Raw genomic sequence first — 14,062 nt, 5'->3', positions numbered from 1 at the left:
AGCCCGTGGCTGAGAAATCATATCCAGCAAAAAGAGCTGGATGAGCCGATGGGGGAAGGGATCAAAGGGATGTCAGACATGTGAGCAACAGTCATTTAAGAAAATCCCTCCCTCCCAGAAACAAGGGCAAGAGAGGGTAGGCTCTTATTCTGGAAACGGGACTGAAAGGAATGAGAAGGGTGGGGCAGGCTGCTGCCCCTTAACTGACCTGCAGAGGTTCATTTCCCTAACCCATATTTCTGCCCCCAGCCCAGCTGTTATAGCTCTGGAGTGCTAGAAGACCATCCAAATCCAGGAGAAATGGTGGCAGGGTGGTGGGGACAGGTCACGGCTTGGTTGAGGACAAGGTGATACCCTCTTGCTGGCCTCTTATTGATTTCAGGAAGGACAGACTTGTCCAGACATTTAGCTGCTGAGTACAGATAGGATAGGGCACTGACTGCTGTCCCCAAGGGCAAGGAAAACCTAGTAGGATAGACAACAGCCAGATACAGTCCTGGTCCCTCCAAAGCAGACGTGCTGAATCGATGTGCTGATCTCAACTCCCTGAGTCCTTTTTCTACTTCTACTTTCATATGCAAGAAGGACTCAGGGATCCTTGCTGCTATTGGTTCAGTCATACACATTTCTCCCTGATCAGCAAAGCTTCTACCAGCTCTAGTTTCAATCTCCTTTCCCCTGAGCTTCTGAGACAGAGGCGTCCTTAACCTCTCATTAATGGCCTAAGAAACATGGGTATTTTTATATACCAATCACATTAATTAAAAATTGATAATAACCATAAAGTATATATTGTTAGGCTATACTTAATAAAATCAGGAAACATGGATCTCAGCAATAACACGAGATCACTAAAGAAAAACACAATGAGACAGGCCTTTAGTTCAGGTTATTTAGTTAAGATTAATAACACCAACTCCTTATTGCTCTCTTTTTTAAAAATATATATTTGTTTTAATTAGTTATATATGACAGTAGAATGCATTTATGTGCTTTGATATATCATCCATAGATGGGGTATAATTTCTCATTTTTCTGGTTGTACATGTTGTAGAATCACATTGGTCATGCAGTCATATATGTATATAAAGTAATAATGTCTGTTTCATTCTACTATCCTTCCTATCCCCATATTACTTCTCCTCCCCTCCCTTCACTCCCCTCTACCTAATCTAAGGTAGCTCTATTCTTCCCTAGTGCCTCCTCACCCTTATTGTGAATTAGCATCCACATATTAGAGAAAACGTTCAGCCTTTGGTTCTTTGGGATTGGCTTATGTTGCTTAGCATGATATTCTCCAACTCCATCCATTTACTGTCAAATGCCAGAATTTCATTCTTCTTTAAAGCTGAGTAATATTCCATTGAGTGTATATACCCTATTTTCTTTATCCTTTCATTTATTGAAGGACACCTAGGTTAGTTCCATAGTTTAGCTATTTTGAATTGAGCTGCTATAAACATTGACGTGGCTGCATTGACTGTAGTATGCTGATTTTAAGTCCTTTGGATAGAAATCAAGGAGTGGGATAGCTGGATCAAATGGTGGTTCCATTCTGAGTTTTCTGAGGAATCTCCATACTGCTTTTCATAGTGGTTGCACCCATTTTCAGTCCCACCAGCATTATTGCTCTCTTAATGCCTGTGTTTGTGTGAGTTTTCATCTAAGAGCGTACTTTTGTGAGCCATCTGAGGATTCAAGATTAAGTTTCTCAAAAATGCCCTTATTCTGAGGGAGCAGCTCAGTAAATCTTTTCTCCAAGCCTCTGAGATCTGAGATCGACCTGTTTGATTGCATCAACACACACCCCCTAGTTCTATTTTGTCTCCTTCCAGAAGTCCCATGTGTTCAAGGTTATGTGAGGGTCAGGGGTGAGGAGCCCTCTGCCAGAGCTGGGGTGGGCTCCTTGCTGGGCTCCAGCAAGAGGTGATGGTGGCTTGGTCTTGGGGTACAGAGGTGAGCAGAGAGAGGTGGTCATCTGAGGGGACAGAATGGAATGTGGAAAACTGTAGGTTGCATCTTGTTGCAAGGGTGTGTGTGTGTGTGTGTGTATGTGTCTGTGTGTGTGTACATGTAAAGGAGATTATAGAAATGGTCCAGTAGCTGAGGGGGATGTAGAGAAAATGTGGGTTGTGTCTTTTTAAGTTGAGGTGTGATATCTTTTGATATCTTTATGTGATGATGGAGCCATTCTCAGGTTGGGGAATTCTGGGAGAGGAGCAGGGTCAAGAGTGATGTTTTCAGCATCTTGAGTTTGAGATCCTCATCCAATCAGACAGCTTGGTGGTGATGTAAAATGTGCTGTGGAATATGAGATTAGCAGATTTGACCCAGGAAGCACCCGCAGTTCAGTGTTCTGCAGGACTGGCCACCTCTGAACTAGATAATGAGTTAGAAAGAGTACATCATGGTGACTGATATGCTTGCAGCTGCCACTGGATTCCTGCCACAGGGAATGAGTCAAGTTCATTTCCATGACCTAGAAGGTCCTGCATAATGGTGACCCCGGTCTTCCTTTCGAAGCTCTTCTCTGACCTCTCAGCCCCCCATTTGCTCTGCTCCACCCCACTTGCTGTTCCTGAGCCTTTGCAGTTGCTATTTCCTCTACCTGAAAACTCACCCCAACTTCTTTCACTTCCTCAGGGAGTCCTTCCTTAAACCACCCTGTTTAAAATTTCAGTCCCTGCTACTGCCTGTGCCTCCACGGTCCAGTAGAACTTTCTGTGATGATGGAAATGTCCTGTGTCTTTTTCATGTTATTGCCGAAATCCAATGTCTGGTAGCACCGTGAACATTTGAAATATACCTTGTGTGTCTAAGGCACTGGACTTTAACTTTTATTTAAACATAAATAGCCACATGTGCTTAGTGGATACTGTTCTAGACAACACAAGCTTTATCCCACTTTTTCTCAATACTCATTACTGCCTGACATCACCTATTTAGTTAAATATTGTTTTTAAGTAGAAAGGAGGCATCCTAAAGCAAGAACATTATCTGCTTTATTCACTGTTCTATTTTTTTTTTTTTTTTGGTGCAGGAGATTGCACTCAGCCACATCCCTAGCCCTTTTCTATATTTTATTTAGAGACAGGGTCTCACTGAGTTGCTAAGCACCTCACCATTGCTAAAGCTGGCTTTGAACTTGTGATCCTCCTGCCTCAGTCTCCCAAACCGCTGGGATTACAAGTGTGTGCCACTGTACCCAGCTATTCTCAATATCTACAGCAGTGCCTGGCATGTGCTTGGCATCTAATTAATGTTTGCTGAATGAATATGAGATATTAATCCACAGAAAAAAAGCTAGTGTAATATGTAGGTCCCCAAGTCACATCATAGGCTCATCATATGACAGGTCCCTGGGAAGATGTTGCCCCCACTGATTTTTTCAGTCATTTTTTTTGATTACACTGTCTTTTACTGCTGGAATATGAATTGATTTCAGACATTGGCATTTTAATGTGATTTGGTTTCCAAGATATTTTGGTTCTTGTGGCCAGTTGAAAATGAACCTTGGAAGGAAAAGGTTAAAAGAACCATGAAGGATCAAGTAAGAAGTTAGCAAAGATAATCAGCTTTAGCAGGGTCCTCCTAAGGCAGCGTGTGATGTTTGGTATATACTCTGCTGCCATCTTCTGTTCAGAAGTGAAAAAAAATGCAAGATTATATTTAAATTGATGTGCCATGGAAGGACAGAGTGGAAGCTAATGGTTCAGAACAATGAAATACCTCTTGGGGCTTTAAATTTTATTTAGAGATAGGTTATCTGGATGCTTACGTCAGTAGTAAAGATCACTTGGATTCTGAGCAGGACACTTTGGTGTGGCTGGAAACAGACAACAGTCATTACGCAGTGTGAAGCAATCCCTATACCCTGGGAAGTTTAAAGGGAGCCTCCAACAGCCCCAGCAGAAACATGACCCAGAACAGCGAATTTAGCTAAACCAGAAGATAGAGGCAGGGGTGTGTCAGGTGAGGGCAAGGTAAGATGTGTGGCAGGGGGCTCCAAGCAGGACCACCACCATGCCTGGGAAAGTCCAGGAAGGCTTTCAGAAGTGGAGGCATTGGAGTGGGACATTTATTGAGGTCTTTGGATGCCCCAGTGGCCACCCATGGATTGGTCCGCTGGGATGTCTGAGGCTTACCACCCTGATCGAATCTTATCTGGTGTGTGGCATTCAATTCTGGGCATTTGTGGCCCAAAGAGGCACGTTGGCATGAGGATATCCCAGAACATGACTGTGCATGTGAATCCCTTTGGGATCTTGCAGAGATGTTGATTTTGTGTGAGTGGATCTGGGTGACTGAGCTTTCTAATAAGCTCCCAGTGGTGCCTTGAGAGAGGGGGATGATGGTCAGAGAAGTCCATCCTCCAAAGATTATCTGGAGGATCGTGGGATGCTAACTCAGAGAAGCCAAAAAACAGGTGAGCTGGTGGTGTTGGGGGGTCATGGTACTTGTTTTCCATCTTTGAAAAGGACCTGTCCTTATTCACCGTTGCCCCGGAGGCCAGATTTAGAAAACAGGGGTGGGGAGGGGATTCTGCATCAACGTAGGATGCACCTCCTCTGTGAAGGGGGACTCTCATAGAGTCGGGGAGGAAAATTATTCCAGGAGGACATCACTCATTTAATTTCAAGGAATAAGACAGGAAGTGTTCTGAAGCCAGGAATGTAAGGTGTCTGTGGAAAACCGAAAAGCAAACCAAGAAATTCACAATCAGCACACGACCTTAAATGTAATTAGGCTGCTTACAGAGGTGAAGTAAACGACAGCACTGAAGAATAATCACTCCTGATGGGAGAAGTTGAAGAAGAATGGAAAACACTTTGGGAAAGAGACAGACATTCATCTTAAACCTCTAGATCCTGCACATGCCCTGGTGGATGTTATGGGGTGATCTTGAGACCTAAAGAGAAGAGACAGAGGAGGCATAATATATTTTCAGCTAAGCCTATTCAGTATCTTAAAAACAGATTTGACATTTTGAAAATGTATTCATCGGCATCTGGACATTTAACATAATACATTTTCAAAGTAAAAGTCTGGGTTTCCAAAACATTTAATCTCTTACCGGTACTGGCTCAGCGGAATTGGGGGCTTCCACTAGGAAGAAAATATTTCAGTTATTTTGCAATAGGAATACACACCTTATTTTGGTAGGATCAATGCTAACCATTTGGTTGGGAATATTTAAGAATATTTTTGAGAGACATTGCTGCACCCCTCTCATCTCTCCCTGAGTTGTGACTATTAATTCAGAAGATACCGGATGAGGGGCAATGGGGAACGAAGAAAAGACAAACAGACACAGAGAGAGAGAAAAAAATGGGGCCAGATGGGACATTGCTCTCTGATGGAGAAACAGTGATGCAGAGCTAGCTCAGTATGTTTATAATCTAGATTTCATCAAAAGGTTATCTGTGGGAAAGTTCTGGCAAAACAGGCAATCTGAAGGATGTAGGACCGGCGAGACATTAGGGTCATTTTGCTTTGCTCAGAATTCTCTATCCTGGGAGTCGGTGTCTGAACTCAAGTCCTTGACTGATAACTCTGAACCTTTGCACAGTTTCCTCAGGCCATTGTTGTCATAGCAACCAGGCCATCTTGACCTACTCGAGAGAGTCAGAGGCCAGGATTCAAATCATCGCTCTCCACAGGATGGATGGGTAACAGTAGTTACCCAGCCAATGTCATTAACGTCAATGATCCATCTGGCAATTTTAGGCATTACACTATTTTGTTTTTCTTCCCTTCCAAACTAGATTTTCTAGTCTAAATGATTCTGTTGTCTCCTACTGGGCTATGTCTGTCTCTGTATGCAGACTTGTGTTTTATTTCTAAATCTATGACTTTCCATTTGGTCTGGTCAATTATGGAGACATTGATTAGACGGTGCAGTGATGACTCAAGCTCAGTAATTAAGACACATGCTGCTTATAGAGATGTCAGCTCACTGACAGGAACCAGAGCAAATGCAGAGAACTGATTCTGGCCAGGAGAAACCAGGGGATTGCCGTTTCACCCTGCATTGCCGGGTGTTGCCCTGGCTCACGAGGCACAGGGAAAACCAGAGTGCCATTGTCCTCCTGCCACAAATGCTGCTAGGGCCCTAGGGAGCCTTTGCTTCAGTTCCAAAAGGGATGTGAGGATGTGTGCCTGCAGACAAGTTGGTAATTTCTCTTATATGTCTGGTGGCACCAGTAAGTCTCTTACTTGGATAAAATTTCCCAGGTTTCTCACAGTAAGTGTTCACATAAGGATCTGTGTGTGGAGTTCACCATTGGTCCAAAGCAATCAGATTCTATGATGAGATATAGGCAGATCTTTGATCTGATTGTGTTGGTACCAGTTAGTATGGAAGCAGGATGGAGTTTTGATTTGCATCAGTTATTTAACTTTTCTCCCCAGGTGGAAGCTACTTCCATAGAACATCCTGAACATGCAGCAAGATTTGCTGGGTTGCCTTTCCATCGTTTGTTTATTTTCTTTTTTTTTGAATGTAAAATATATATTTTTAGTTTTATTATTTCTTGCATTGTGACCTAAATGCTTGTTAGGCTAACCTCTTCAGATTCTTCTCATTTAAGTTAAGACCCAATATTTATTGGTGGATCTTAGGGCAAACACTTTTCTTATGGATCAGAGATATTGAGTGGAATTCCTGACACGATCATATTTGCTGGAAATTCTGATCTGCTCCTTCCTTTTAATGAATGAAACAGAGGGTCAGATGAGTAAAGAGATTTTTCCAAAACTATTAGCTGCCAATCTTGGACTTGGAATTATTCAAAGACTCCTGGCATGTTTGATTCTTAAGACTCCCTGTCTCTCAATTAGGACATGTGTTTTATATGCCTTTCCTACTATTTGTTTACTTCTTCATTCTGATACCCAGTTCTCCCCTACTTCTGTCCATCCTTTGTGTACCCACAGACTTTTTCTAATTTCTACAAAAGCTAGTCTGTGCTCAAAGTATCATTGATCTTTGTTCCAATGCTGCCCAATAGAACTGTCTGTAATGATGGAAATGTTGTATATCTTCACTATCCAATATGGTAGCCACAAGCCACAGTGCACTATTGGGGAACTGCAATGTGCCCAGTGCAGCAGAAAGACTGAATTTAATTAAAAAATTTAAATAACTGCATTTGTCTACCATGTTGTAGATGGAAAAGTAAATCTCATTTGTTTTTGTTTTTTTTTAAATTTTTTCTTTTTCTTTTCTTTTTTTATTTCAAAATTTTGTTCTTTTTTATTCTTGTTAAATTTATTTTTTATTGGTTGTTCAAAACATTACAAAGCTCTTGACATATCATATTTCATACATTAGATTCAAGTGGGTTATGAACTCCCATTTTTACCCCAAATACAGATTGCAGAATCACATCGGTTACACATCCACATTTTACATTATGCCATATTAGTAACTGTTGTATTCTGCTACCTTTCACTTTTAGTTGAAAATGTGAGCCCGTGTCAAGTTGGATGATTTGTCAGAGTTGGGCTGAACTCGAGCTTGTGTAGGTTTATTGTTTGCCTGCCTTGACCTTGCACACTTGTTGTCTCATTAGTATTCCTTAGTTCTCATCACAGTTTAATGGTTTGGAGATTTTGGTTCCTTACAGGTTCAGCGAAATGAGGACAAATCTACCACCTTGAAACTGGCTGATTTTGGCCTTGCAAAGCATGTGGTGAGACCTATATTTACTGTGTGTGGGACTCCGACTTATGTAGCTCCTGAAATTCTTTCTGAGAAAGGTAAGTGTTACACATTGCTCTGTGGGACTCCAGCTCTCCTACTAACAAATGTCTTATTTTTAGTATTTAGTATTTTTGAATATGGAGCAGTTAAAATCTCAGAGAATTGGAACTGAGGCTTGGACTCAGACTTTAATGGAAATATTTGGAACAGGCTTCCTTGACTAGGCAGAACTTTATCCTCATCAGAGCTGCCCTTGTTACAGAGGACAGGTGTGTGTGTGTGCGCTCGCGCGCGTGCGTTTGTATGTGTGTGTGTGTCTAGGCAGGACAGTAAGATGCAAGATGGTAGAGAATATGAATCAAGCAAGGCCATTTTTCAGCTGACCCAAGGCTACCTCTAATGGAACAGAACTGGAAGAAATCTATAGTATTTGGTCTAAAAATTCCTTCATCAACCCTTACATTTAAAGGAAAAAGGGATCCCAGTTCAAACTTCGTGAATATTTGTTACCTCTTTGCATATTGTGTGAGGGCCTAATGAACTGTTTTAGCAATATGCTCTGCAAAATATATAAAAAGGAAATAATTATTATATGACTCTTCATATGTGGATGACTATTGAACTAGTGTGGCACTCTAGAAGAAGGGTTTACCTCCTAGGTAAGATGGAAAGGTATGGTGGTAGGGAGAAGGGAGGGGTGGTTTTCTAGCAACAGAGGCACCAGGGGAACTTAGATGATACTATAACATGTGCAAGGTTGGGTAGTAGAGTTATTGAGAAGATACCTCAGTAGACTTGAGAGAGGTACATTTGTTTGGGTAGACTGAGTCTAGGTCACCGCAAACCGGAAGGTGTTTAAACTTGGAAAGTCCAGCAGAGTAGCCACTGGAATGTGCCTCTTATGGTAATTGGTTTAAAATTGGTTTTAAATGTGGTTCATATGGTAACTGATTTAAATTGGACAGGAGAATACTAAGGGACATAGATATTTGAATGGAAACATTGAAGAACTGGATAAAAGCAAACAGACAACATGAACTTGTGGGGAAACCAAATATTGGTGGTGACATCAACTAAAACAGGTGTCGGAAGGAAAAGATCTTTTGGGAGATTGAGGGATGGGCTGAGTTAAATTTTGAACACACTAATATCGTAGTGTGTTCAGTGACATTGTAGTGTGCTCGACGTTGTATTGGGATGGATACACGGAACTATCCACTTGGCAAGGAGGGTGGGGGCATGGGATGGGCATGTGGTTTTGAGACTCATGAAAATGGTGGCTGAACTGGGGAGACAGTGAGCCCCTCAGTGATGCCAGAGGACAGCAAAGCATGGATTCTTGAGGAAGGTCAAGCATTCTGGCATGAGAGAAAGAATGAGGGGTTGGCAGAGGACTGGGCTGCCTGGAGGCAGGCAGAGGATCAGGAAAGGGCAGTGTTACAGAAACCAAGGGCAGACTGCAAGATGATGGGGAGGCCCAGCAGACCAGTCTCCACCAAGAGTGAAAGATGGTTGAGAACTGAGCAGATGCCATCAAAACTGGCAAAAAGTTATCATTAATGACTTAGGTCCTTAAAATATTCTTATTTTTGGAGGGGGTACTGGGGGTTGAACTCAGGGACACTCAACCACTGAGCCACATCTGGAGTCCTATTTTGTATGTTATTTAGAGACAGGATCTCACTTGTTTGTTTAGTTCCTTGCTTTGTTGAGGCTGGCTTTGAACTCTCCATCCTCCTGCCCAGCCTCCTGAGCCACTGGGATTATAGGCATGTGCCACCATGCCCAGCTCCTTAATATATCCTTTTTTTAAAAAAAAATTAATTAGATTGACACAAAACACTTATTTTATTTTTAATGTGGTGCTGAGGATTGAACCCAGTGTCTCACACATGTGTGACAAGTGCTATACCATTGAGCCACAACCCCAGCCCCTTAATATATTCTTTTTTTTTTTTTAAAGAGAGAGAGTGGGGGGGGGGAGAGAGAGAGAGAGAGAGAGAGAGAGAGAGAGAGAGAGAGAGAGAGAGGAGAGAGAGAGAGAGAGAGAATGTTTAATATTTTATTTTTTAGTTATTGGCGGACACAACATCTTTGTTTTGCATGTGGTGCTGAGGATCGAACCCGGGCCACACGCATGCCAGGCGAGCATGCTACCTCTTGAGCCACATCCCCAGCCCCTTAATATATTCTTAATATATACTTGTGTCTTGACAAACTTTCTCCGGGGATTAATAATGAATACCTAACTTCCACATTAAAGCTTCCAAGTATTTTCCTTTTCTAAAGGAAAAAAAGTAAAAGTGTATATATTCCTGCTACAACTTTTGGGAGTTGAATCAAATATTATTTTGTGCATTTCATTTCTAGAAAGTTATTTTAAGCATATAATCAGATGTGTGCAAATATTTACTATGTAAGGATGTTCATCAGAAAATTCCTTACACTTGTCAAAATATTGGAAAATAATAGATTACAATATATGGACAGCACTTATGAATCACATTTATGAAGAGTATATTTTTATATTCTTCATAAGAAATTCTTACATAGGAAATGCCATGATATAATATTAGGTGAATGAGATAGGGGATAACATATGATAAGTGCAACGCGATGTCTGATTTTATGTAAAAAAAGGCATATGTGTGTGTGCAGGCTTGTATGCTTACTAATAATCATTAAAAAGGACGATGTATTTTTTTTTTAATTAGGGAGAAAGTAATGAATAGGAAATAGATGGCTAGAAGTAATTCCCATACTATTCTTGGTGTAGCTTAGGTTTTTAAATTTCCAATACAATGTGGACTCATGAATGATCTTACTGTGTGTAGCCAGAATATAGCTTGTGCCACATGTGACTTACCATTTAAGTTTGATAACATCTGCACTGATCTATGTTCTGTTCACTGAGATGTGCCTATGGATCATTTAGTTGAATGTTATGACCTTATCAAGCTTCTTTAAGTTTCCATACATTTGCTTTCAATTTCTGTGCTTATTTTCTCAAAGACTAGTCATAAAGGATCACAAAAGTGGCAGTGGTCCAAGGATCAGACTTTGAGGAACACTGGTGTGACTCCTCGTTTGAAGAGGTGGTTGATGGCAAAGCCCACCACGTGTTTGGAAGCAGCCCTTGCTTTTTGAGAGCTGTGGACCTCTGTGACTTACAACTATTTAGAACTCCAGTTCTCTGTCATTTGTTTCTTCACATTGAATCCCGTCTGGTCTAAGGATGACTTGTGTGTCTGCCTTTGTTTGTGCAGGTTATGGGCTGGAGGTGGATATGTGGGCGGCCGGCGTGATCCTCTACATCCTCCTGTGTGGCTTCCCTCCCTTCCGCAGCCCAGAGAGGGACCAGGACGAGCTCTTTAACATCATCCAGCTGGGCCACTTTGAGTTCCTTGCCCCTTACTGGGACAATATCTCTGATGGTGAGATCAGGAGCTTCCATATACGGGAGAGGAGGGGATGTGGGGCTGGGATCTTCTCTAGGTTCTGACCTCAAAGTAGGTTTTCAGATAAATATGTGAGAAGACACACAGAAGGCCACCACAGTGCCTGGCCTGGAGCCGGGCTGTCCATCTGTTGTACCTTAACTTTTACTTGCTCAGTAGTTTCCTGAAGGTTTGTGAAGCACTCTGAAGACATGACTTGCTTTGAGAGTTAAAGAAAAAAACAATCTATTAGTTGTGGTCACCAACTGATTTTCCTTAAGGCCATTAAAGAACCTCAAAATGGAAAAATATCAGAAACATAACTCTCATTTAGAAAGAGAAAGGCCATCTTATATCCAGAAGTACTGCCAACAGAGGAATGGAAGGCGCTTGATGTTCATGTGAATAATTAAGGGTCTTGCAGGGTGTGCCAGCGCATGGGGACTCTGCAAGGTAAGGGGTGTGGATCTCCACTGCCTTTTAGTGAGCTGGATAATGTGTGGGTTTTCTCCCTTTGGGTCTTTAATTCTGATTCCAAATGGAATCTCTCCCCTCGTTTCTACTGATTTGTCTCTACTAGTTACCACCCTTATAAAATCGAGAACTGGATACTCGTGGGTTTGTGCATCTTTGAGTCTTGGGCTTAGAAAGAACAGCAATGATGGCTTTGTTTTTTCAACTTGCTCTAAACATACCCTCCAAGATTAGTGGAAGCATCCATCCCCAGCATCTAACTCCTCCTGAAAGCTTCACTTTCCCCTTTAAATAAGGTAAGGAGAGGCACGGCTTGCTGGAGGTGGAGTGAGGGTTTGACCGGAGCAAGGCATGGCAACTTGGGAACTGGAGTCCTATATAGCATGGTCCTTAGATTTGGGCATAGGTCATTCCTGTCCTGGTCCCCATTCCTATGAGGGCTCTGCTTTGGTTATACCCTCTCCACAAAGTGAGGTGACTGTGCAGCCACGGGGATATGTCCCTCAGAGCCCAGGTGCCTCTTCCCTGACCAATGGTCCAAGCCCACTTCAAGGTCTGAGAGGCTTCTTCTCTCAGCCTCTTCCTAATATGCCAAAGGGTGGCCCTGGAAGGCTGTTTGGAGGGTGTAGAGAGAGCTTGAGGTGGGGGGTCCAGTTGTCCACATACAATTGGACAAATGAGGTCACACTTTGTATGTCTACATACTTATGAGGATAAGTATGCATCTCACTAGCCTGATTTCAAATGCTCAGTTTTCATGAGTGGATAGAACAGTTCTAGAATGTCTCCATCTTCTGTTGGACCACAGTGTTCTTAGAATCCAAAAGCCTGCAAGCCAGCCCCCGGTGCTAACATGAGAGTCTGAGAAGTCTCAATTTAAATTTGGCCTTTCAACCTCGGAGTCTTCTGAGGACCTTGAAGGAGTCATGCTGGTCAGGGTGGGATTGGGGCTCTTTGTGGGCAGAATTTGCTGAAGTTGAATTTAGTGGGTGGGATAGGAGACAACCGTGGCTCCTGTGCTCTAGAGGTGGCTGCACAGAGGGTTCGGAAAGACTGACTGGTGGCTGAACAGCTGATCTTGAGCAAGATCAAGATTTTAAACCTTTAAGAAAGATTTTAAAAAGTATGTATTTTCTTCTCATGCTATTCCTTGAGTGGTTGGAAGAGCAGGCTCCATGGGCCAGGCTGGGAGATCCAGCAGGCCAGAGAGAAATACTTTGTCCTCCTCTCTGCCACCTGACTTATCAGGTGTCACCACATCCCTCAGAAATCAGCCATGGTTGTGGGCAGGAAATGAAATTGATTTTGAATCTGTACTATTTATTACTTTATTTCTTCATACCTTTTTTCCTCCCAGTTTTGTCAATATGAAGATATATTTGTCAACTGAGGAATAGAGAGACCATATTTTATTTAAAAATGTGTTGGTCTGATTTAAAACATTTTTTGTTTCTTTTTTTATTTTATTGATTTTTTTAAAAAAAGAAATAAATGATAGCGGAATGCATTACAATTGTTATTATGCATATACAGCAAAATTTTTTATATATCTCTACATAGATATATGTTTTGCAGCCTCTGTTTGTTTTCTTGTCCTGAGGGCACAGATGTTAGGGATGGGCCTGGCCCTGAGGCTGTAGAGAGCTAACAGACATCCCATGTTAAACATGCTGTTCAACACAGTAGCCCTTGTCCACACGTGGATAAACATAAATGTGGGTTGCTTGAAAGTAAGTGAAATGAAAATTCAGTTCCTCAGTCTCCCTGTCTCCAGGCACTAACATTGATGTGGGTGTTCTTATTTTATTCCTGGGGAGGAAAAAATTCAGAATCAGCTGGATTTACTCTGTATCCCTTTCTTTCTCTCACTCCCATAGCTGCCAAAGATCTGGTGAGCCGGTTGCTGGTGGTGGATCCCAAAAAACGTTACACAGCCCACCAGGTTCTTCAGCATCCCTGGATTGAAACAGTTGGAAAGTCCAGCACAGTGAACTTGCAAAAGGAGGTGTCCCCCAGCAGGGAGGGCCACGTCCGGAGCCAGCACAAGAGGGCTGCAGAGCAGGCGTCATAGTCATGGCTATGGGCATCTGTTCAGCCTCAGTTCTGCTCAAGAAAGGAGAAGATGAAAGTCTGAGGGAGAAGCAATGAAAGGACTTCTTCCATAACTGGGGAATCAGAAGGAGAGACTCAGTCTATTGCAAAGCATATTAAAAAAACTAAATTGAATCTTAATGTTAAATGTTGTAACATATTTTTAGATTTGTATATTTAAAGTCTTTAATACTTTTTTTGGGGGGGAGGATAAGCATTATTATCACAGTATGGGATTTTGGTTAATTATGATGTGTTTGCTTCCTCCTTGTGATCAAGTTCATGTGTACTACAAGAGTGGTGCTTATTAGTGTCTAAACTCCCCCATGAAATTAACAAAGTGAATCATGGTCTT

The 14,062-nt window shown here is 42.0% G+C and overlaps 1 protein-coding gene across 3 annotated transcripts in view; it reads left to right on the top strand.

Annotated features, from left to right (window-relative positions):
- The window catches only part of Dclk3 (doublecortin like kinase 3), a 41,081-nt gene extending 27,019 nt beyond the window's left edge, over positions 1-14,062 (top strand). The window contains exons 3-5 of one of the 3 annotated variants that reach the window (XM_076843369.2): positions 7,629-7,761; positions 10,972-11,139; positions 13,494-14,062. In XM_076843369.2, the coding sequence (XP_076699484.1) occupies positions 7,629-7,761; positions 10,972-11,139; positions 13,494-13,687 (495 nt within the window). In that variant the 3' untranslated portion in view covers positions 13,688-14,062. Of the gene's footprint in view, positions 1-7,628; positions 7,762-10,971; positions 11,140-13,493 lie in introns of those variants that run through there. The other 2 variants (XM_076843379.2, XM_076843385.2) reach the window with 2 other exon arrangements.

Source organism: Callospermophilus lateralis, chromosome 1 (genome assembly GCF_048772815.1).
Source record: "Callospermophilus lateralis isolate mCalLat2 chromosome 1, mCalLat2.hap1, whole genome shotgun sequence".
NCBI lineage: Eukaryota > Metazoa > Chordata > Mammalia > Rodentia > Sciuridae > Callospermophilus > Callospermophilus lateralis.
This window is presented reverse-complemented; position numbering and strand designations above follow the sequence as displayed.